Source organism: Argentina anserina, chromosome 6, assembly GCF_933775445.1.
Source record: "Argentina anserina chromosome 6, drPotAnse1.1, whole genome shotgun sequence".
In the NCBI taxonomy this organism is placed as follows: domain Eukaryota; kingdom Viridiplantae; phylum Streptophyta; class Magnoliopsida; order Rosales; family Rosaceae; genus Argentina; species Argentina anserina.
In genome coordinates this window covers 9,553,476-9,576,563 of record NC_065877.1, presented here as the reverse complement: position 1 = coordinate 9,576,563, position 23,088 = coordinate 9,553,476, and the positions used below count along the sequence as shown (strand labels likewise).

The 23,088-nt window shown below is 38.4% G+C and overlaps 4 protein-coding genes across 4 annotated transcripts; 1 reads left to right on the top strand and 3 right to left on the bottom strand.

Moving 5' to 3' along the window:
* The first annotated feature begins 3,849 nt into the window (after positions 1–3,849).
* On the top strand, positions 3,850–7,125 carry LOC126796826 (probable pectate lyase 12). The gene is made up of 4 exons (XM_050523552.1): positions 3,850–4,205; positions 4,288–4,751; positions 5,489–6,140; positions 6,918–7,125. Exons 1-4 carry the CDS (start codon positions 4,078–4,080, stop codon positions 7,123–7,125), a joined length of 1,452 nt encoding a protein of 483 aa, XP_050379509.1. The 5' UTR covers positions 3,850–4,077.
* Positions 7,126–9,620: 2,495 nt separating this feature from the next.
* LOC126797946 (transcription factor MYB27-like) lies at positions 9,621–11,048 on the bottom strand. The gene is made up of 4 exons (XM_050524721.1): positions 10,913–11,048; positions 10,370–10,530; positions 10,159–10,288; positions 9,621–10,038 (listed from the first exon to the last, which is right to left on the bottom strand). Exons 2-4 carry the CDS (start codon positions 10,503–10,505, stop codon positions 9,621–9,623), a joined length of 684 nt encoding a protein of 227 aa, XP_050380678.1. The 5' UTR covers positions 10,506–10,530; positions 10,913–11,048.
* Positions 11,049–11,230: 182 nt separating this feature from the next.
* LOC126799917 (uncharacterized) lies at positions 11,231–13,432 on the bottom strand. The gene is made up of 4 exons (XM_050527180.1): positions 13,258–13,432; positions 13,079–13,189; positions 12,342–12,410; positions 11,231–11,519 (listed from the first exon to the last, which is right to left on the bottom strand). The coding sequence occupies exons 1-4, from the start codon at positions 13,405–13,407 to the stop codon at positions 11,469–11,471; spliced, it is 381 nt and encodes a 126-aa protein (XP_050383137.1). The 5' UTR covers positions 13,408–13,432; the 3' UTR covers positions 11,231–11,468.
* Positions 13,433–14,343: 911 nt separating this feature from the next.
* LOC126797848 (serine/threonine protein phosphatase 2A 57 kDa regulatory subunit B' beta isoform) lies at positions 14,344–18,487 on the bottom strand. Its single transcript, XM_050524579.1, has 2 exons — positions 16,959–18,487; positions 14,344–14,931 (listed from the first exon to the last, which is right to left on the bottom strand). The coding sequence occupies exons 1-2, from the start codon at positions 18,126–18,128 to the stop codon at positions 14,620–14,622; spliced, it is 1,482 nt and encodes a 493-aa protein (XP_050380536.1). The 5' UTR covers positions 18,129–18,487; the 3' UTR covers positions 14,344–14,619.
* Positions 18,488–23,088: the final 4,601 nt, after the last annotated feature.

Below are 23,088 nucleotides of genomic sequence, written 5' to 3'. Positions count from 1 at the left end.
GATAATGATCGATCATTATGTTAGGTTTAGCTAGGGGGCTTCTGTCAATTTGAAAACCAATAAAGCATCGTATTTTAATTATTTATGTATTCTTGCTCATGTCTGATACGCCAAATCTCTTTCCTATTATAATTGGTAAGCGTAGGGACTAGGGACCCTTGTGTCCAAGAAAAGAACCATGTCGAAGAAAAAGGGGGAGCTCTGTTCTGATCAATTTGTTCCCGCATCCGCAGGAGAAGGCTCCGTTCCATTAACTAATTCTAGCATCTCGAATCTGGATATTGCTTCATCCATTACTGCTGCCTAATGGGGTTATTTACTATTCGATCACAATACTCTGTAAAACTTTATAATGTGGGCCATTCTCTTCCGAGTTCTAAACCAACCCAGATTCCACTCATAGCTAGGTCATAACTACTGGGTATAGTAAAAGCTCATGAAGAGGGTTCTGAACTAGAACTGGGACTCTGGCAGGCATCGAAACAAAACTGCATGATGAAAGGAAGACGACCCAAGTTGCTAGACTACCGTTTTCATGGAGCCAATTGAGGTGGCTCGCAATCCTCGCGTCATTGCTTGAATTAAAGAAATCAAGAAATAAACTGACTGGAGAAGTGAGGTGACTACTACAAGGTCTGGTGTGGTCAAAGTTGAAGTGTGCACAGTAGAATAGTGTTCAGGGATTACTGGATCATCCCACGAGCTTAACAGTGCTGCGCATGCAAGAACCCGTAGTCAAGGACTGTGTAGTAGTAGTCAATAGTCAGTAGACTCAGTTCTCAGTAGTGCAATAATTTTTTATAGTTAGGTATTGGACGACCAGAAGTCAAGCTGTCCGGCTCAAGACGCCCCGATATACTAACTCCTCAATACCTAACTTTTTTACAGCATTAACCGTAGCTAGCAAGTCTCCAATAACATGGTGCCGCGTCAGCATTTTATTGTCTAAATTAACCAGCCCATGCGGCGAGTTAATATATACTTGTTCACAGTTTGCCACGTTAAATTAGCCGTTTGGACTCGTGAACTGATAACCCACTAACAACCGTATGGAAGCATGTCATAGTGTACAAAACTATTTGGATTTGATCAAAGAAATAAGGAAATTTCTATTTGTGAAAATTTTAAGAACCATACTTCCATACCTCACAAATGCAACATTCTAAATTAAAGGTAATTTAATTTTGTTAATTTCAAAAAAGTACACGACGTCTATAACTTACTCAATATATGTACATGTCGTCAACTCTTCGTTGTTGCAGAGTTTTCTCTTTCTTTTGCAAGGGTAATAGTGTATTTCCCCTTCTCTGGCCAATTCATTGTATGCACTGCGCAAGTCTATCAAAATCCCTCCTAATCTAGAGAACATGCTAGAGACCATTTATCTGTCTCAAATTCCCTCCCAACCCCAACCAAGTTGGGTTTCTTTGAATAATCTAATCCAACCAATTCAAGCACTACTTTCATATCTCCTTGTCAATTGAAGTAGCTCTGCCTCTTTCAGACTTAACAGCTTCGCTCTATTGCATAGAGAAACCGAATCAATCCCGCTCCCCAAATCATTCTTGAGTTAATCAATATACCTCGACTCCAACTCAAAGAAGTTGTTCACCACAACCCTAAAGCTCTTGTCTTCCAATGTACTATTGTGTCTGGCAAAAATTGGGAGTTAAGACCTCGTCATTTTGACCCGATCAAAAGACCCCGGAACACAGATAACTTCAAATCGGAACCCACTTTCTAATACGGCCCAAATCGATTGATGTAACACAATGGGAGAAGAACTCATTCCTTTTGAAGACAATTCTTGAGATTCTGAGGTAGTCGGATGTCAGAAGCCCAAACTGTGGAAGATGTCGATGACGATGAAGTCGGGAGGGTGTTGGGAGGGGTTGTTGGAAGGCGGAGGTGTTAGTGAAGGGGGTGGGGCACATGGGGGTGTCGGTTTTGGCGGCGTTGGTTGGGAGGTCGGAGGCTCAGATGGTAATACGACGATTGAGGGTTTAGTCGCAGTGGATGGAGACATGGAGTTGCGGAAGCGGACTCGAGAGAGGTGAAAATGATGATGGACACAATTACCCTTGCAAAATAGACGGAAAATTATGAAAAAAAAAAACGAATGGATTAACGATAGGTACAAATATTGGATCGAAATCTATACGTTGTGTACCGTTTTGAAGTTAACGAAACTAAATTACCCTTAATTTAGAGTGAGGCATTTTTCGGGTATGGTTCTTAAAATTTTCACTTTCTATATAGAGAGACTACAGAGTATAAACAAAAATGATAAGATTTGGCTCAGTTGGCAAGGGGTAGATTTAAGGTGTATTACCCACACATGTTCGATCTCCGCTGCTAGCAGGTCTTGTTGATTCACGATCTGTAAATTCTCAGAGGGAAATCTATACATGAAGGTTGTGTGACAGTACATGTATGTAGTAAGTCATTTAAAGTTAAGATAGTGAGTTTGTCGTAGCGATGGTGGTGTAGCGTAACCAAACTCTCACTTAAATTTTTTGTATAAAAAAAAAGTACAAACAAAAGCCTAATGAAGTTGGTCCAGTGAAAATATGCCAGGCTGCTAAAATGATATGAGTTTCTTGGTTTGAAGTTCAACTCGTAAAAAACGCCCCTTAGAAAGAGACCATACCGTAAATTTCTTCCGGCCCCGGAGTTGTAGCTCACGCTATGACTATTTATAAATCAAACAAACAAAAGATATCATCATTGATTTGTTTTGCTTACTCAATTGCCATTGCTTAAATATTAGAATGACAATCTACCAATATGTTGACCTACTTCTTTGCTCAACTATCAATTGCCTTCAACAGTTCATAGCCCAACATCTAAGAAAATCGCACACAAAAGATTTTGATAATCAAAAATATGGAAATTAAGAGTACGCCCGTGTTGGTTCGAATCTCCTCCTCATAATCCATGTGTGAGATTGCAAAAACATCATGATCAGCAATTGTAAGTTGCAACCAAGAGCATTGACAAGTATGCGGTGACATCTTCATGAGAAGAGGACATGGTGGATTGTGAGTGAGAGGAGAAGGAGAGGCGCACTAGATCGATATGCTGGTGCAATTGTGGAATTTTTATCCTAGACATAGATTATTCACACTATAATTTAACTTGATTTATCGAAGATATATACGAATAAACACTTAAATAGTCGCATATTTTTTATTAATAAAATAGAAAAATGAGTTGACATATTGACTGGTTAAATTTTTAAACTAACTAAATTGTCTAAAATTTATTAAATTCCAAAATCTAACTGATTATAATTGAAAAAATATGATTGTAATTTATAATATATAAAGATAAAAAGAAAAAATACAATGAGAAAAAAAGTCACAATTCTACAATTCAGTCTAAAATTCCAAATGGATAATAACTATCAATAGGTTAACTACCCACTATTAATTGTTTTTGTTTTTTGTTATAAAGAAAAGACTTAGCACGGTGTACACTTGCATCAATTTAAATGAATAATTAAATTAAATTATATACACTTTAATTATGAATAATTAGAGGTAAATATAAATATCAATAATTGAGATTACAGGATAAATGTAGGGCTAAACGTAGTTGGATACTTTGATTATTTGCACTTTGTTACGGGGTATATTTAAAAATAATACTAAAGGACTGTGCCATCAATTTAAACGAGACTTATTCTCCATGAGTCCATGCCCAGTTATGTCAAAGCAAAGGAAAATGAATACTGCTTCCTCGAGAGCAGTGGATTCTCACAGTGAATAGTCTCTCTCTCTCTCTCTCTCTCTCTCTCTCTCTCTCTCTCTCCTCCTCCTTCTTTTCCTTTTCACTCCATTAGTGAATCCCAAAAGTCTTATCCTTATGATTATAAAGGAGGACAAAAATCACCCAACTGGATTGATACAGTAATTACGAAACAGGAGGAGTGTGAGAAGAAACAACAATCTACTCACCATCTTCTCCACTCCTCAATCACTGAACACTAACCCCATTCCTCCAAAGAGGTAGCCATTTCTAAGAGGAGTAAGAGCTACCTAGCTATTACTAACCCCTCCATTAATTCCTTCAAAGATGCTAACCAGAACCTGCATTGTCCTCATCTCTCTTCTCGCTTCATTCTCCCTTGCTAAAGCTTACCTCAACCTCACTCTTCCAGGCCAACATCCCAACCCAGAGGAAGTTGTTCAAGAAGTTTATAGGTACATTATTCACATTTGTTTCTTTCGACCCTCTCTTTGTTGATCTGAGTACCAAATACTCTTTATTTTTGTTATCTTGCAGGAGGGTAAATGCTTCCGTAGTAAGAAGGAAAACGCTGCAAGTGAACCAGAGAGACCAGTTCTCGTCATGCCTAACAGGAAACCCTATAGACGATTGCTGGAAATGCGACCCGGACTGGCCCAATTACCGTCAACGCCTAGCCGACTGCGCAATCGGGTTTGGTCAGTATGCTCTTGGAGGCAAAGGTGGGGAGTACTACATTGTTACTGACTCGTCCGACGATGATGCCGTGAACCCGAAGCCGGGGACTTTAAGATATGCCGTGATTCAGCCGGAACCATTGTGGATTGTGTTCCCTAGCAACATGCTCATCAAGCTTTCTCAGGAGCTCATCTTTAATAGCTACAAAACTCTTGATGGGCGAGGAGCTAATGTTCACATAACGGGCGGGGGATGCATTACTTTGCAGTATATTAGCAATGTCATCATCCACAATGTGCATATTCACCATTGTGTTCCTTCAGGTAAAAACAGATGATTTATCAGATTCTTCCATGAATATTCGTTTCTATAGTTGCAAGAAACAAGTGGTCCATTCATATTCTTAGATCGGAGAGAAGAAAATCATAAAGGAACGTTTGCCTTTCGCTGCTTTAGTTTCTTTGATGCATTTTACGGAAGGTCAGATACTTTTTGCTCACTTTAGAAATTGGATGGTATTTTGATACACGAAATACATGTGTTTGCGAATTAATACTGTATTTCAGGTATAATAGTAACCTAATTTGTTTTTTTTTGTTTTAAAAAAATGAGATTAGGCGATATCAGTTCATCCCTGAAAGCCGATTTGGAGTAACTAGCTAGCATGAAAGCACTGCCAGTTAGGCTATGTTACCTCGTATTTGATGCATGTGCTCAATAACTGCAAGAATCTAGCTTACTTGATATGTTTGTCTGTATTTAAGTTTCATGGTAGCTTCATGTCTTTGGTTTGCCTTGTCTGAGTTTTATAGTATAGCTTGATGTCTTTGGTTTGTCTGGTGACTCTGGTCTAATCTTCATATTATAGCAAAATCTAAACAGCTGTGATCGCTAGTGAGTGATTTTCATAAGTTTGTCCACTACCGTGAACTTCTACCTCATGTTGGGTAAAAACATATTACCAGTAATTTATTGTTAAATTTTACAGCGGAGCTAATGATGAAAAAGGTTTACCATTTACCACTCTTTCTTGATTTATTTACCATCTACCATTCTGCAGGGAATACTAATGTGCGATCAAGCCCAACCCACTACGGCTACCGCACGAAGTCGGACGGCGATGGCATTTCCATCTTCGGGTCCAAAGACATTTGGGTCGATCACTGCAGCCTGTCACACTGCAAGGACGGTCTCGTCGACGCCGTGATGGGGTCCACAGGCATCACTATCTCAAATAACTACTTCTCCAACCACAACGAGGTAATGCTACTCGGCCACAGCGACGGTTACTTGCCGGACTCCGGCATGCAGGTGACCATAGCCTTCAACCACTTCGGGGAGAATCTAGTGCAGCGCATGCCCCGGTGTAGACGCGGCTACATCCACGTAGTGAACAATGACTTCACTGCATGGGAGATGTACGCGATCGGCGGGAGCGGGAACCCCACGATCAATAGCCAGGGGAACAGGTACACGGCGCCGACGAATAGGAACGCAAAGGAGGTGACGAAGCGCGTGGACACGGGGGAGGGGCTGTGGAGGGGGTGGAACTGGCGGTCGGAGGGGGACATAATGGTGAATGGAGCCTTCTTTGTGGCGTCCGGCGCCGGAGTGGAGATTAAGTACGAGAAGGCTTACAGTGTGGAGCCTAAGTCAGTGGTGCTGATTGACCAATTGGTCATGCATGCTGGTGCTCTTGGTGTTGGTGGCAGGTCTCTTTCTTTTTTCTTTTGGTTCTTTCTTTTTCTTTTCTACTGCTGCACTTGCACTTTTTTTAGGGTTTCACTTTTACTTTTCTCCTAATTTGGTGGGGAATCCCTTTTCATAATTAACTAGTTCATGCCCTGGTTTAAGGTGGGTTAAGTTAGAAATCTAAAGCTAGTTGCTTTGAGGTTGGGTTCATTATGGTTTTGCTTCAAACATGTTTCTTTAACTGATTATTATTTAATACAATTCATTAGGGTTGGATTGTGGTATTGTAGATATAGAAGTGTGACTTGGCTAGGTGAGTCTTGGCTGGCAGCAGTTATCCAAATGCTTTGTATACTAGTGCTTTCCAAGGAAGTATCTTTTTAAGAGAGCAATACAAATTTTAGATAACAAATGAAGTACTTGATACTTCATATAAGTATTCCACAGTAATTGAAGCAAAACCGGGCCATTAGGAGCTTTATTTGAGTGTTCCTATTAGAATTGATTTTGCTCAATAGCGCTTTTGTAAATCTCATTTATCTGATCAAGTTTTCGCTTTATGGCTCTTGGAAGTATGGAACAAACAAAAGCTTCTTTTGCATATTTCATTAATCACTGTCTAACTCTTTGTTTATATATCTTCCACATGCATGTATGTCTTTGAGAATTTCACCCATGATATATAATAGTCTTTGAGAATTGGGTTTTAGTTTTTTTTTTTGGATTTGAAAAAAAAAACTGTTCACAGATGCTCTGAGAATGTGACGATAAACTATGATGCAAATTTGTATGAGCAGGGACAACAATCTGGGGAAGTGGAACACAGGACCCAACCAAGGTTTCGATTCAGGCCTCGATTATGAGGATGAGATGTCTGGAAGCAGCACCAACATGCCAAGGCAACCACTTTCATCCACCTCGAGTCTCTTTTACTTTTTAGTCCCATTCTCATGCTTGTTGTTTTTGTATATCCCTGACTGGCATTTGATCACAATGAGAAATTGACCATAATGGTGTCAAAATCAATGTGTTAGCTTGCTGTACATTTATGGCCTCATAGTTTTATGGCTTAAGCTTTTGAGTTCGGTTTTGTCTGACGTATACAATACCTTGTTCTAATTTTTTTTATGGTCATGCTTGTTTTATCATCCAAGTAAAGATGTTATGCTGCTAATTGGCTTATTTAAGCTCTTAGACTCTGGTTGTTAATATCTTTTTATCTCGTGATAGTCTGACACTAATTTTAGTTATAGGCACGGCGGCTGCCATGCCAGGTATTATTTTGGTATTCTCAGGTGCAGCCCAGGTGAAGTTGAAATCTAGCAAAAAAAAACCAACTCATAAAAAAACAGATTTAAAACATGGAGATAGCACGAAACCTTTCTCATTTTTCTGTTTTTCTTCGCCTTTGCTTATTCTTATCTTCTTCAGTTTAAGGATTTCAAGCCCAACACATTCAGTTGTTATGAAATTTATGATGTATTTTTAATAATTTTTTTTTTAAAAAATAACTTTATACATATCTCGAGTAAATTAAAAAAATAACTTTATACATATTTGTCATTTTAAATAAATTAAAAAAAATTACATTTGAGCAAATTTTGTTGTCCGTTAAAATTAGTCCAAGTTACATTTCGATTCTAGATCCACTATTCTATTGTACATAGGAGAAAATGATGGTCAATTTAAAGCCCCTTTTGCTTTAGGCTAGCTGATGACTATTAAATAAATGATCTACTTTTAATTAATATATGCGATGTCTAATGTCTTCTAGAGCAAATAATCATCTTTTTATATGGTAAAGAGTGATGCAATTCCTATATAGTTCCATATCAGTTTTATTATTCAAGTTTGAACAAACTTTTGTCCATGAGCTTCTGTGGTTTTTGTGCTTTAATTTAACTTTATATCCATACACACAATCCAGTCTGGGCTACCAACTTGGATACTACTGTTTAAAAAACAAGATAGAGTGATGATATGCTGGTGCTATGGTTTAAAACATGAAGAATTTGGGCGTATGTGACGTTTGCTGAAGAGTTCGGTTCATTTAGCCTATAACTTTGCAGCCATATTGCTGGTGGATAAGATAATCTTATGCTTTTTGCGTACACTTGACCAGCTCTTTTGCTACAACAAGCAGTACACTAATTGCTAATCTATCAATTTTCTACTATATCTTCTGTCATCCGTTTACAGATAAGAGTAGGACTGAGAGTAAGTAATTATCTCTTACCCTGTTTTCTGTTGCTCTGCTGTATGTTGTCTATGCTTGAATCTGTGATCTCCAATTGCTCGTCCTTGTAGATAGAATGAGCACGCTAGAATGAAGACAATTAGCTGAGAGTACCGCTATTTGAATTCTTAATTTGATGTATTATTCATTGAAATGGTTCTAAATTTCAACTTTGATAGTCATAACATGTTGAGAATATACATCTCACATTGGGAATTGAGATCTAACATGTGGATATATAAGAGTTTAAGTCACTCTATCTATTGCCAATTGGTTTTAGATATGAACCGCATATCACTTTATCTTGGTATCAGAGCGGATTACACACGTCCACGTGTGAAGTCTAAATGACCACACGAACTCTACGTCACCCACAATGTTGTCCACGTGTATGACTTTAAAATTAGCTACACGTGCAGGGGCGTGTTAAAAATATGCATCCCACATTAGGAACTTGATTAAGCTTATGCTAAGAAGTTCAGAATTTTGGGTTAAGTATTACCAAATTTTTGATGTCTCATATATCTGTTGGAACGGATAATTCACAAACCGTGTAGCTTGTTACATACCGAAAGACTTCAATAAATCTTCTCTTTCCCAATAAGCAAAACTCGGAATACTAATGATAGAGCACAACTAAAAAACTGGAAATGGAACTTCTGCTCAAAATAAAACCTCCAATTGTTGCTGTAACTGCTTTTTTTATTAGGTTCATGTATAACATGGTCTTAATTTTCCTGTACAGTTATAGAACGAATCTAATTTTAAGCTAAACAAAATGCATAGTTGAGGTGAAGTTGTATACCAATGAGTAATATTGCTCCTTTTATTCAAATTGGACCCTATTTAAACCTCAGTTTACCACATCCAAACAATGGTGGATAAAGCATTCAGTAAACAAATTTGGACACACCAGCCATTCTATACCAGCATTTACAATGACAAAATGAAATGACAACAGCATAACAGCGTGAAAGAGAAACAGATAATATCGATAGATCGATATAAATTGGATTAAGAAAGTTGGGCAGCATATGCATGTCATTCTTTGTTACAGTTTGATGTATCTACTTCTTGCTAAATGTTCTGCATTCATTCGTAGATCCCATTAGTCTCTCCTAGATAGAAAAATGGACCAAAGATATTCACCAGCATAATATGTCCTCATAGCCAAAGTCCACTTGGTGGAGTTGGGTAGAAACAAACCAGTGAACCATGCACTACAGTTCAAAGGTTCATCAGGTTGCAAATGTTATAATGGGGGTTAGTTCATGTCCCAGAGGGAACTGGAATAATCCCATGCATCACAATCATGATCTGGAGTCCATGTTAGACCACTTTGTTCACTGGATAATTCAGATATCCAATCTGATACCCGTGTCTCATATGGAAAGCTTGGCAAGGCAAAGTCCGAGAAACAGAGATCATCAGAGTAAGTTTTCTTTGCTCCCCAGATATTCTCAATCGAGTTCTGATATTGATCAAAGTCATATTTTATATCATCACTCATGTCATCACCTTCCTGAAAAAAATAACCTTGTTGGGCTTTGTTTGATTGCAAGTTTCCAGCAGATGCAGCATCACCATCTCGAATTTGTGCCTTCTTCACTAAATGTGTCCTCCAGTAATTCTTGATCTCATTATCGGTTCTTCCTGGTAACATTCTTGCAATCTTCGACCACCTGCATGCAAGGTAATTATAGTTAAACACGTAGAGACTTAGTACAGTCTGGTTAAAACCACTTGACCAATATTGCTGATAGTGTTAAAAGACGGCAATGATGTCGCAAGTCACAACTTACTTGTTACCCCAAATTTCATGAAGTTGAAGGATACTATTTTCTTCTTTGACAGTAATGTGACCGTGCTTAAGATTGGGGCGGAGATAGTTCAACCATCGCAATCTGCAACTCCGACCACTTCTCCTAAGCCCTGCAGCATGTCAACAGCTTGTTCAAAGCAAATAATAAAATCTACATATCTCCTAGTCTCAATAGGAATCACCATACATACCTGATTCTTTGGCTAATGCATCCCACCTCCGATCCCCCTTAAGTCTTACATACTTGGTGAGTCGTTCATCTTCCTCTTCTAGCCATGGACCTTTCCGCAGTTTTCCATTTTCCACAGCTGCTGCTTCATAAGCCATTGTTGGAGACTTGGAGTGACAAACCCTGAGACAGTAAACCTTTTTATATGAGGAGCAGGGCAGAGAGTTGAGAAAAGCAGAAACCAAGAGTCATGATAATCTCCTTGATGGCACACATGGTGGACAACACTAGTTTGTGGAACTCCACCTTTTGCTTACATGACATCGTGATTTTAGGGCAACAATTAGGTCATCTCATGAAGTTACAGGTCTCCTATATGCATCGCCTGTTTTAGCTCTATATGCAGTGGTGGTTCTGGTATGAAATTTATTTATATTAATCCAGTGCAAATATAGCCATTTTGTCTCTGCCTATTTTGGAAAATGATAGCAGAGCGACATACTTTGGGTGTATGATTATATCAAAAAAAGGAAAGGATAGAGATGATGTTTTGGAAGGTACTTACGAAAGAACTACTCTGATAGATCTTCTGTATACTTTATATTATCTGACGAGAACTTTGGTCTAGAAGCATCAAGTTATCCGAACTTCTGAAGAAAACTTGGACTAGAAGTATAACAAGCTAGAGAGGATCTGAGAAGGGTTTATTGTATTCAACCAAAAAAGAAAGAAGGCTTTTTGGATCAAAAATTTCACCGGAGCTTTTATATTTGATCCAAAACCTATTGACAAGATTTAAGACTACAAGCAGCTAGATAACTATATGTATGGATGTATAAAATAATACCTAAAGGCTTTCCAAAATAACAAAACACGAGTAATGTCTGGAACCTCATTTTAATAAAATTCAGTAAATATAAGTGTTCACGTCACATCTACACATCCGTTCAGTTCTGAAAGAGAACTCTCAAGCAAAAATACAACATAAGATCACTTCAGCTTCTGATGCTTTGACTAGAGCACAAGCAAGAAGACAACACCGAAGGACATGCAATTGTATGTGCAACTTCCTAATCACACTTCCGCTCACCAGAACTTTCTCTTGAAAACAGGAAACCATACTAGCGATCTATGAATGATTTATTCATGAGATTGACTGCATCATCCATGAACTGCACGAAAGACATAACAATGTGTCAATCACTGAGGTCCTTTAGAAATGTAGATTACAAGTTTTTTTTTTTCTATCAAAAGAGCAATGTCTGGTTCCCAACAAAACCATGTACTTGACGTGAAAAAGCCAAACTAAAATTATCACCTAACGCATGGAAGGTACACTTTTAAGACCATGTCCATAAGAACACAATAAGAGCCATAAAGTTCAACTTCCCTATTCATGTTCAGGCTTATGAATTCATAAAATTGATATAGAAGTGATCTAGAAACTAAAAACTTTGATTCATGAAATACAACTGAAACCTGCTTTCATTTTATATTAAAAACTGTATACCCCCAAACGGATTGGGTTTTTGGTAGAAAGAATATGCATTTCCAACTCAGAACTTCACTATGGATCTAGGTCAAGTCCATTTTTTGAATTCATTGTGATTTAAACAAAAGTACTAATAAATTTCTTTAAATGACATAGAAGAACAAAGTCGCATACCTTAGCCGATCAAACATGGTAAGCAGGCCAGGGAATACCGGGACCATTAAAAATAAAACAGACTGATTTCAGTATGGAGAAAGCCTTGGTAAGAAATTCTTAGAGCAAGTAACAACCTTATTTCTTCACTTTATTAGTGTCAAATTCAAGAAGTTTTCTTTCCTACTTTCCTATTCCATGTAATTGGGAACTAGCACCAGCAGTGTACTTGAACAAGATCAACTAGAGGACATTTATTGTGAAATTCTTCAATCTAAAGCTATCTGCTTTCATGAAAAAATTTAAATGGCAACCCAAACCAACCAACAGATGAAATATAAAATTTTACCTTTCCAATCGACTTAAGCTCACGTCCGATGGGTTCCAAAAATTGTAGGTCAACTTCAATAGGCCAAACCTGCATGCCAAATACAGATCCGCTACAGTTTTAAAACGAAAACTACAGCCAAGTAAAGGTATATACTTCACACTTTAAAATGCCTCCAACACATAACAATCAAAAAGTAATAAAGTATCCAGCATAAACGATTGATCCTGTTCTACATTTTAAAAATAGAACATACATCAGAAAGCAACCATAGCAAACTTGAAAGTAATAACTTTGTGGGCAACACAAGAAAGGGACGAAGAAGATACAATGGTTTAAACATAAAGCAATCTCCTAAACAAATGAACAACAATGGCACCGAAGCAAAAAAGCCAGCCACTTTAAACTCACATAACATAAAGCTACCATTTCATTTCCATGTAGTTAGCATATGCCACCAAAATCGCATACACAACACAATGCTTAAGCTATCAATGAAACACAACACCAAACACTTGAAATACAAACACAAAGCAAAAAAGCCAGCCACTTTAAACTCACATAACATAAAGCTACCATTTCATTTCCATGTAGTTAGCATATGCCACCAAAATCGCATACACAACACAATGCTTAAGCTATCAATGAAACACAACACCAAACACTTGAAATACAAACACAAACTGAGGAAACCCAACCCAAACCAATAAGCTACTAAAACAACTTTGTTCGCTACAAAACTCACATTATTCTTTTACCTTGAGACCAAGTGACTTGACGGGTGTGACTTGACCCGGGACAACGCAATCGGGTCCGGCGGCTTCAACAATGGCGTCATTGGCCAAACCAGTTCCAACGGGATTGGGGAGCTGCAAAAGAACCCATTTTGATGAGGACCCAGAAATTAATTACAAGGATAAGAAAGAAAGAGAAGGACCTTCATGACGTGGACTGCGTAATTGGTGGTGGGGTTTTGAGGGACACGAAGAATAGGGGAATGGTGGATTCTGGGGAGGGGTCTGGCGTTTGAGGCCCTCCAAGGTGCGTCCTTGGGCAGTGAAGCCGGAGCTCCTCCTTTGCGGGGCATAAGGGTCTTTTTTGATTGTTTCTGAATTCAGAGAAGAGGAATAGAATGAAGGATAATGCTGGTAATGAAAACTGAGGCCGGTCTATCAGATTATCAAGAAAAACTATGTAATTTCAACCAAAAACCCAAAATATTGGATATTCCGCGCGACAGACTGTTTTTTTTTTTAATATATATAAAAATATTATTGTTTCGCATATTTCACATTTTCGGTAACTCACGAGGATAATTATATTGATCAACTTGACCTCCTTCTATAAAAATAATAAGATTTTATATAAGACCCGTTGCAGATGATCTTAGATATTTTTCTTGAGAGACTTGAGCACTATGTAGTTAACAAATTCAGTCATCTTTAGATAGTGGAACAAAACCTTTACGTAGTTGGCTTCTCATTTAGGTTATCGTTAAGTTATACTCAACGATTGAAGCACAATGACCGTGCACCCTAGAGTTGTCTTGTTGAAACTCAATTCTCAAAGATAAAGAAAAAGTTGTACCATAAAAGAGGATTACTACCCCATCTGCTGATTCGAAATGAGGACCTAATAATCTACTTCTTTGGTAATACTGCTCTTACGGCTTGAGCTACAACGTTGAGCCCTTAAGATTGACACAATTAGATGGAAACATATATTAGATAAAAGATGGAATTAAAATCCATAAAATTAATGGATAATGCTAAGTGGTATTATGTTCTAAGTTTTGCCTCCATTGGTTGCCTAATGCCTAGCACTTCCAAATTCGTCGGTTTTTGGCATTTTCGGTTGGAAATAAATGAACACTACTATGTCTAGAATTATTAGTAAGGCCCACCTTTCCAATGCTTTCGGAAAGTAATATATTTGGAGCGAAGAGCTTGTTGAATGGCGAAACCAGAATTTGCGTTAAATGAATTCTCCTAGTTCTGGAAGTAGCTTCAGGAAAATAAAAAAATGAAGGGGAATACAGAATATATTTCACAAATCATTCTTAATCTGCAGCATGTTGCTAACAAATTCCATACAGCTTAAATTACATTTATCACCGCTTCTTCTGCTATCATCAACGACTGGAATCGAGATCAAAAAATTAAAACGCAAGAAAAAATATCAAAAAGGAGAAAAAGAAAAAAGAATACCACCAAAATGAGAGGTGGAGCAGACTTGTTGTCATCTTCCTTCCATTTACTTTCCAGTGCCGGCCGGGTACATGGAAACCCTTGCTGATCATTTAGGCTGTAATCATATCCTCTCCGGCTGCATCTGCCAGTTTTTTCCATGTCATTTCCCGCTGTTCTTCCACCTCCTTGGTCCTTGCCTCTCTCTCTGCATGCTGCCTTTGGCACTCCTCAAATAGCTCGGCATCCATTTCCATAAACATTTTCCGAACATTGACGGTGAGCCCATGAACTGCTTGGTTCCAATGAGTTGAAATATTGTTCTCCAATGCCTCAAATATAATTGGCAATATAACATTCCGGTTTTGAGCAATTAAACTCACGATGTGCTCATTGTTCCACAAGAAGAGTGCTCGTTCTGCAACCTGCAATGCAAAGGAGACTAAGCAAAATATTTCAAGAAAATGTTATTCTCAAGAGTAATATAGTACTAATATATACAACTTTTAGAAGTTTGACTAGCAATTTCTGATTCATTAATGCTATAAACTTGAAAAAAAAAAACAGAGAGGCACAGTACTATAAAATAAGCAGAAATTACTGTAGCTCACATACCCTGCATCTAACACGATGTCATAATCCATTACAGGAGTCCAACTTTAAAATTCTAAACAGTTATTTCCTCCAGTCTTTTCAATGAGATTACTGTAGTATAAAAGCACCAAAATCCTATAACATTAAGAAGGTGGGTAGCAAACGTAGATGCATATGATGGCACCATGTAGATTAAAAAGTTCATAAGTTTTTTTCATACCAATAAACACCAATATCTCTATTAGACAGCACAAAATGAACATGTGAAAGTACTTTTCAGAGTTCAAACAGTTCCACAAAGCCCAATCACAATGTCAAATCTCTTAATAACCTATACATGATCAAAAGTTTATAAGAAGAGACTTCCCAAATCAGGACGGCAGCACAAAATACCGTCAACCATACCAAGAAATTCCGTGAATGTGTTGAAAACCATTAATCCCTAAAGTGAAGTAAAATTTCGACAAATGTCACCTCTGTCATTGCTCCTTCCAAATTGATATCTACCTAACACTGAACCTGTTCCCTAGACACACACCCCAGCAACAGTGCCACACTGCCACCACATGACTACTTTAAATCCCACTAAAGTTAGTGATTACTTTCCAGGGGACTTCCCCCACACAGCAATCTGCACTTCTTTTTTTCCAACAGATATCATCATCGGCTACTTGTGATAAAGTATCTAACTAGCTCTTCTCACATATCACTTTCGATAGTGTCTTCTAATATTGTGGCCTCAAGGTATCTATAAAACCACCACTTTTTCTAAGAAGATTACCTTAACTGTGATGTTATTATAGTTTATCTGCTTCTTCAATAGGTTTTCACATGCAATAAAATTTTAAACAAAACCAAGCACATCCCAAAGTAATCATATATAATGTAAAACAATATCACGGAAACCCATCCCCCCCCACCCCAATTCATTGTATCTTTCAGAAGAACAAAAAAACTTGCTTTGGAACATCTAAGATCACTAACAACAACTCATTGTTGTTCGACTCTATTGGTAGTTCAGATCATCTATATGTCTACTATTTCATACTAAGATTGACAGCTGAAAATTAAAACTGACATTCCCAGCCAACATAACAGACATAGCCATAGCTGCACAAAAGATGACAATACATGAAGGCAGATAGTTCCCCAATGGAGATAGATGCCAAGAATCATTTTCCCTCCCCGTGTAATAGAGCAGCAGCATAACACAAGATTTAGTCAATATATCAGAATATGAAAAAGAAGGAAAAAACAAACAAACCGTCAAGTAAATAGAAAAAGGGGGTGTGAGAAAACTGAAATGGTAGTTAACAACTTCTACTGAGGAGCTTCTCAAAGATGGTATTTATTTACAGCAAAATAATTACTATGCATGAACATTTCATATGAATGAGAAAGCTAGCTCCAAGGATCAAGATCCTAAGATTATGTAATTGCAGAATTATTGAAAAGAACTAGCATCCTAATCACAAAGAGATTTACTTGATTAAAAAAGCTAGGGGATGAGCCTAACAGCTGTACGAATGACAGCTATAGAATATGTGCTCAACAGAAGTATTATCAGACAAAACAGCAGCTTAGGCAAACAAATCAACATATTGATATTGTGAAATCACAAGTACAAATGATGGCAAATCAAGGTGACAGTATTCAAATGAAAAAGAAATGGAAAGCAAAGAATTTGACCAAGCATAAGCATAAGATTATCAATGAGGCCTGTTCGCAAAACAGTGTAAAAGCATTGACAACCATGTCCATCAAATTAACAAGTTAAGGAACCTATTTCAAAACGTAAAGGACATGGCTTTAAACGCTATAGGAAGTGACCAAATAAGATGGATAAATATTTGCAAACCTGGAAATGAGAACTGTTGAGGCAGCGGGCAATCTGCCTGAAAAGAGGAACCATGCATCGTTGAAATTCTGCAGCTTGTGTTGCCTCCAGAACTTCTTCAAGTTCTCCAAGGAAAAGAACTTCCTTCTGGCAGTTGGTCACCGGCCAGTATTTCAACAAACCCCGTATAACAGTATCGGCCAGCTTGTAATCCTTTTCAACAAACTGAGTTATGCAATAGGACAGCTGCTGGTGATACACTGCAATCGGCTTAGGCTTATGCAGCGGAATAAGTGCCCGAACAAGAAACAGCTTATGCTCCTCTTTCATCGGAAGCGCAAACCCATTAATTATACTCCCAAGAATCTCCAACAGCTCAGCAACCCCACTGTGCCTCTCCGTCTCATATATAAACCGATAGAATATATTATTAATGGCCTTCCTAATGAAGGGGCGGTGCACCATAAACTTCCCATAAATGCGGTGAAGAATGTTCTTCAAATACTCCCTCTCGCGAGGATCCTCGGAATCAAACAAGTCTAGTAGCTTCAACACAAAGGAGTGATCAATGTACTTCTTTGCCACCTTGGTATCAGTATCAGACGACACAATGTACCTAAGCAGGAGCTCGTAAACCAACTGCAAATGCGGCCAGGACGGCTCCAAATACAGCTCCTCCTCCTCGGGGTCGGCATTCTCCTGCCCCGTGTTCTCGTGGCACGCCGGGGGCAGGCACCGGAATATATTCACCGAAACCATCTTTATCATTTCCTCCTGGCACGTCTCGGTGATCTTCCCCGAACCGGATTGAATAAAATCAACCAGCTCCAGCAACGTCTGCCGCTTAATCTCCTTCTCCCTTGGGGACTTGAGAGTGTCCGAAAAGTCGAAATGAAAACAGCAGACCTGTAATTTCCTGAGGAACAATGTCTGCCTCTCGGACACCGGCACGTCCCTGAATAACGGGAGGGGCTCGATGGAGCCCGAGGGGGGCAGGGCTGGATTGAGCCCAACAACTACTACGGAGTTGTTGGCCCCGGAGGCGGTGGGGCCGGCTCGGGAAGCATGGTTCACAACCACGTTTGCCGAGACGGCCCCGGAATTACGGCCTCCGGGAGGGCCGTAAGGGGAAGGATCATGAGAATCAGACTTGGGGGTCTTTTTATTTCCCTTGATGATTTTCTTGAACATTGTTGTTCTTCTTCTTCCTAACCCTAGAATTTGGGATCAAATTCGAAGATTCGAGAATTGGGGATCCGAATGGTGGCATGCATGGAATAGGGGAAAGGTGAGATTGAGATTGGGGTTGGATTCAATTGGGGGAAAGTGAAGGGTTTCAATTTGTTTTGGTTTGATCAAAGATGGAAATTGAAGAAGGGGAAGAGAGGAAGGGTACCGTGTTTGAGGAGGGACAGTGGTGGTAGTGGATCGGAATGGAGAGTCATCTGAGGAGGATCGCCGGAATTCCGGCGGCTTGATCGGGCGGTGGTGGTGGTGGTTCCGGCGATCAATACAATGAGAGAGAGAGGGAGAGAGTGTTGCGTGTGAGATGAGAGTGGGAGATAATTAATTAAAACCAAAAGGAAAAGAAATTAAGAAAAAGGCGTAAATAGATTGGGGAAAAAAGTAGACAGAGACACAGTGACACTTGTTTATTTTTAAGGAATAATAATTAATAATTACAGTTCTTTTTTTAAAGCTTTTGAACTTGAAGAGGAGAATTACCATGTTTCCTTGGAGAGAACCTCGGAAGTTGGATTTGGATCAATTTTGTAAGATTTGATGTGGAGCCCACTGAAGAGGGGGATGGTGAGTTTACAAATATGGAAAACTTTCTCTATATAGGGATGCGGTATTTTCTATTTTTTTTGCTATATATATAGCCAAGTAGCATTTGCTAATTTGCTGTCATGTGCATTTATTTTTGTGAATTGTGTTACTAGTATTTAGCAAGTAGAAGGGGAGAAATTAGGGGTATATGGGAAAGGTTTTTGGTTGATTTAGTTAACCAACTCATGATTGAATCTTATCAAATGGATAATGATTTTTTTTTGAGAAAAAATATAGATAAATTATAAAATGGTATAATTTCTCATTATAAATTAGAAAAAAAAGTCATAAATTATTTTTTAATTATAAAAATTTCATCTCACTTGACTAGAATTAGAAAATAGTTAACAAGCTTAGAAAAAAATTATTAAATAGACACTTTTAAAATATTTTTCGAACAATTTTATCATTTTTTTCATCATCATCATCATCTTTTTCTATTTTTTTCCTATTTTTTCCGTGCAGCGATAAATTTGAGAGTGATTAGTACCATTAGAAAGATCTCTCTCTCTCTCTCTCTTCTTTCATTTGATACCCTACTCACTCCGAACCGACCACCGTACAAGGCACAATCAACCCTCGCAAGGGACTGCCGCTGTCGATGGCAGTGCTCTAAACAATTCTGAAAAAATCTGAGCTCAAGGTTCCCTAATTTTATTAATTCTCTTCATTATGAGCATATTCATACCAATCTCATCTGAATTTTAACATCATTTCACATATTTAGACATTTTCTCTCGGCATGTCACACTCGCTGTCACACTACCTGTTACACCCGTTGTCACACTACTTGTCACCTCATGTCATAACATTTGTCACACTACCTGTCACAATCGATGTCACATTACATATCACACATACTATCACACTACATGTCACAACCCCTATGACACTACATATCACACTCGTTGTCACATCTATGTCACACTACCTGTCACAACCCCTATCACACTACCTATCACACTCGATGTTACAACTATTGTCACATCACCTATCAAACCGGTTGTCACACTACCTATCACAACATATGTCACACTACACATCACACCCGTTGTCACACTACATGTCACAACCCTTGTCACACTACCTATCACACTATATGTCACAACTGTTGTCACATTACCTATCACACATGTTGTTACACTACATGTCACAACCCCTGTCACAACCCCTGTCACACTACATATCACACTCGTTGTCACACTACCAATTACACTAATTGTTACACCCCATGTCACACTACCTATCGCACTCCTTGTCACATTACCTATCACACATGTTGTCACACCCCACGTCACACTCCATGTTACACTGTTTTTCTATGACTATGTTGTGACAAGAAAAAAAAGAGGAAAACGACGTAGAAAATGATTAGAAATAACGAACCATTGTTTATTTTTATATGATCTTGAACTAATATGATCCACATATCGGCACTTATGTTATCATACAGAACACCATGTGTCACATTACCTATCACAGTACATATCACACTACATATCACAGTACATGTCACAATACCTGTCACATCACAAAGTTAGTGTGACTGATAGTGTGAGAGGTAATGTGACAGGTAGATCGATCAGCTACATTTCTAGTCACAATACCAGTTACTCGAGTCTATGAAATCAAAAACTAGCATTCAAGACTGGGCACCCAGAATCTGCTTTGGGCACTCATGTCCTCTTCTCCAATCGCCAAGCCCGGAGAGGAATAACCAACAACCACCTTGGGAGACTCGACCTCAACTACTTGACAAAGACCAGCAAATTGTCGCATATCTGATCAACCTAGTCAATGGGCTCGTCATCCACCAAGTCGACCAAAACTCCTCCACCACCTCCTCCTTATCTCACCCACCCCCAAATCAGAACTCCTCCCCTTATCTCCAAACCTCCCTCCGCCACACAATTCGCCTACTCTCCAATCGATTAGAGTTCCAAAATGACGACGCACGAGGGAAACCATCAGAACCGAGCAAACTTGTTCAACATGTTTTCCGGTGAGCATCAGTAGTAGCAGCAACAACATCACCGTCATCGCTTGTAGATCGTCGTCAACGTCCACCAGCTATCATCGCCGCCACTTCCAGATCGTCACCGTTTTCAGATCGTGGTCCCTAGATGGTTGGACTCCTGAGAAAGATGAGTTCTTAGCCTGTATATCGCACCGAAATACGTCTCCCTCCTTTTTTTTCAATGACAAATCCTCCTCCACCATCAATCCTTCTAAAACCTTCAAGGGCCAAAACGAGTGCGTCTCTAATGTCACATTCTCCTCTGAATGATGCCTCAGCGAGGTGTGCTGGTGAAGTCTCCGACAAAGAACCGACGAAGAAAGCTCCTGTGAGAAGGCCCATATCAATTTTTCAGATCGAGTCAATTGATGTTTTAGATTTGGTTAATTTCAGTGGCACATTGTAATTTTTAACAACTATAAGGACAACGATATAAGAGATTTAAGAAAACTGAATTTTTTATAATTTTCAAATCTTGATTTTTTTCTAAATACATGTATTAAATGTGACTTTTTTTATAACAAGTCCAACAAATATCTAGAATATTATTGAAATAATCCAAAGTACAACCATGGGTAATGGATAATTTGGAACAAAGAAAAATGGATAATGTTGTAACATGCAAGTGGGTGCATGTATCTATTATCTGCATAAATGAGTGTTAAAATGACATCAAACTAATATAAAATTTTAGTTTTGACTTATGACTCGTAAGTTATTTCCTATAATTCATTCGGCCTAAAGACTTAGTACCGTTCACCTTAGTTTACTGTTTCTTTTATTTGCGTTTCTGCCACTAGGTCGATACCCTTTAGGCTGCTGTAAAGCGCGACACTCTAAAGTCTAAACCTAGTGAGATTGTATTGTACAAATATATAAATCAAACAGTAAATCACTTCTTGATTGACATTCTTTAAATCTTTTGAGCCCCATTTTCTTGCCGCTCATATTGTGGCTTCTTCTTCTTCTTTTTTATCAAATAGTTTGGTCCCATCATGAATTCATAATCTCCTTTTTTCTTTTTCTTTTTTCAGGTGAGCTCATGCCCGAGCCTTAAAAAACCTGTATTGAGCCACATTGCATGTATGGCCGTCGGCTAATTATCTTTCATGTGGTCGTCGGCCAATTATATATCATGCACGGGTAAATAGAAATGTTTTGGGTAATTCATGTTATCAAAACATTATTATTAATTCTAAAACGTGATTGACCGTGCATACGAGTCCCACAATACATTTGTCTTACCACATAACTTCGATCTCCTCCATAAATTAAGTAGCCAGTCAGTCACCGGGCATAAAAGTCAGAGAAACTTTTATATATAAGATCGAGTCAAGTCAGTTTACACCGGCATCGATCGACCTCTTAACTCTAGTCTTCTATGTTGAAGAATTGAAGGCGAGCAATCCATGACTTGGACTTTCTGGGGCGAGCTCGCAATTGCTAGCTAGTTAGTCAGTCAAGGCCTCAAGAATCAAAGATGGATATGGAATATGATGAATTCCTAACATTAAACGTAAACCTGTTATTCCCATTTCACTCGTTTAGTAGTGAAGACAACGGGTTAGCCGTGAACTTTGAAATTTATTAGCAACGGATAAGGTGATGAAGAGTATAAGATCCAATATTCTCTGAAATGTGGCATAATTGTGTTAAAAGTCGTCGAGAATTAAGGCCTCTCTTCTCCCATCACCATCTCAATGGTTTCGCTTAATTATTGATAACTAGATATGATCGAATTCCAGTCATCATTTGAAGACTTGTGAAGTCGCCAAAATTCTAACTTGATATTCGTGGTATTGGTTTAGTCTGTGTTTGTACTGTGCAGAGCTTTATCTAAAACGTCCATGCATGCCACCAACACCAAGGTGATGATAAATTGATAATGATAACTAATTGTTTAGAGAATCACTTATTTTTAAAGCACATGTATGCTTTAATACTTAAATTTTCTCACTGTGCATAATTTCGCACTTAATTTTGGTAAAGTCTATTCGTTGATTAGAAAAAAAGGTGCTGCTATTAACACACATTATTTTCTCCATCGTCACACTAGACACTACATATATCCTCTTAATTATTGATGAAAGATAATATTATTAACATACCATATTTATGAACTCACACACTGTGAATAGAGATTAGCACAACACCAAAAACTGTACACTGCACAGTGCATGCAAGTTTGGTTTCAACTGTCAAACATACATGAGAGCGTTCAAATATAAGCCCAATTTCGACACATGGCTAAGATAAACTCAATTGAGTCAATTCTAAGTCAATGGGCCTAGTGAAAGAACGGTT

Excerpts from the sequence above, each read along its gene's own strand:
- LOC126796826 (XM_050523552.1), top strand. The coding sequence starts at position 4,078 with ATGCTAACCAGAACCTGCATTGTCCTCATCTCTCTTCTCGCTTCATTC. Across the intron at positions 4,752-5,488 it reads TCACCATTGTGTTCCTTCAG|GGAATACTAATGTGCGATCA; the intron begins GTAAAAACAGAT and ends ACCATTCTGCAG. Across the intron at positions 6,141-6,917 it reads GCTCTTGGTGTTGGTGGCAG|GGACAACAATCTGGGGAAGT; the intron begins GTCTCTTTCTTT and ends TTGTATGAGCAG.
- LOC126797848 (XM_050524579.1), bottom strand. The coding sequence starts at position 18,128 with ATGTTCAAGAAAATCATCAAGGGAAATAAAAAGACCCCCAAGTCTGAT. Across the intron at positions 14,932-16,958 it reads TCAACAGTTCTCATTTCCAG|GTTGCAGAACGAGCACTCTT; the intron begins GTTTGCAAATAT and ends TTTGCATTGCAG.
- LOC126799917 (XM_050527180.1), bottom strand. The coding sequence starts at position 13,407 with ATGCCCCGCAAAGGAGGAGCTCCGGCTTCACTGCCCAAGGACGCACCT. Across the intron at positions 12,411-13,078 it reads TCAAGTCACTTGGTCTCAAG|GTTTGGCCTATTGAAGTTGA; the intron begins GTAAAAGAATAA and ends TTTGGCATGCAG. Across the intron at positions 11,520-12,341 it reads AGCTTAAGTCGATTGGAAAG|TTCATGGATGATGCAGTCAA; the intron begins GTAAAATTTTAT and ends TCTTTCGTGCAG.
- LOC126797946 (XM_050524721.1), bottom strand. The coding sequence starts at position 10,505 with ATGGCTTATGAAGCAGCAGCTGTGGAAAATGGAAAACTGCGGAAAGGT. Across the intron at positions 10,289-10,369 it reads TGCATTAGCCAAAGAATCAG|GGCTTAGGAGAAGTGGTCGG; the intron begins GTATGTATGGTG and ends GACATGCTGCAG. Across the intron at positions 10,039-10,158 it reads CATGAAATTTGGGGTAACAA|GTGGTCGAAGATTGCAAGAA; the intron begins GTAAGTTGTGAC and ends CCTTGCATGCAG.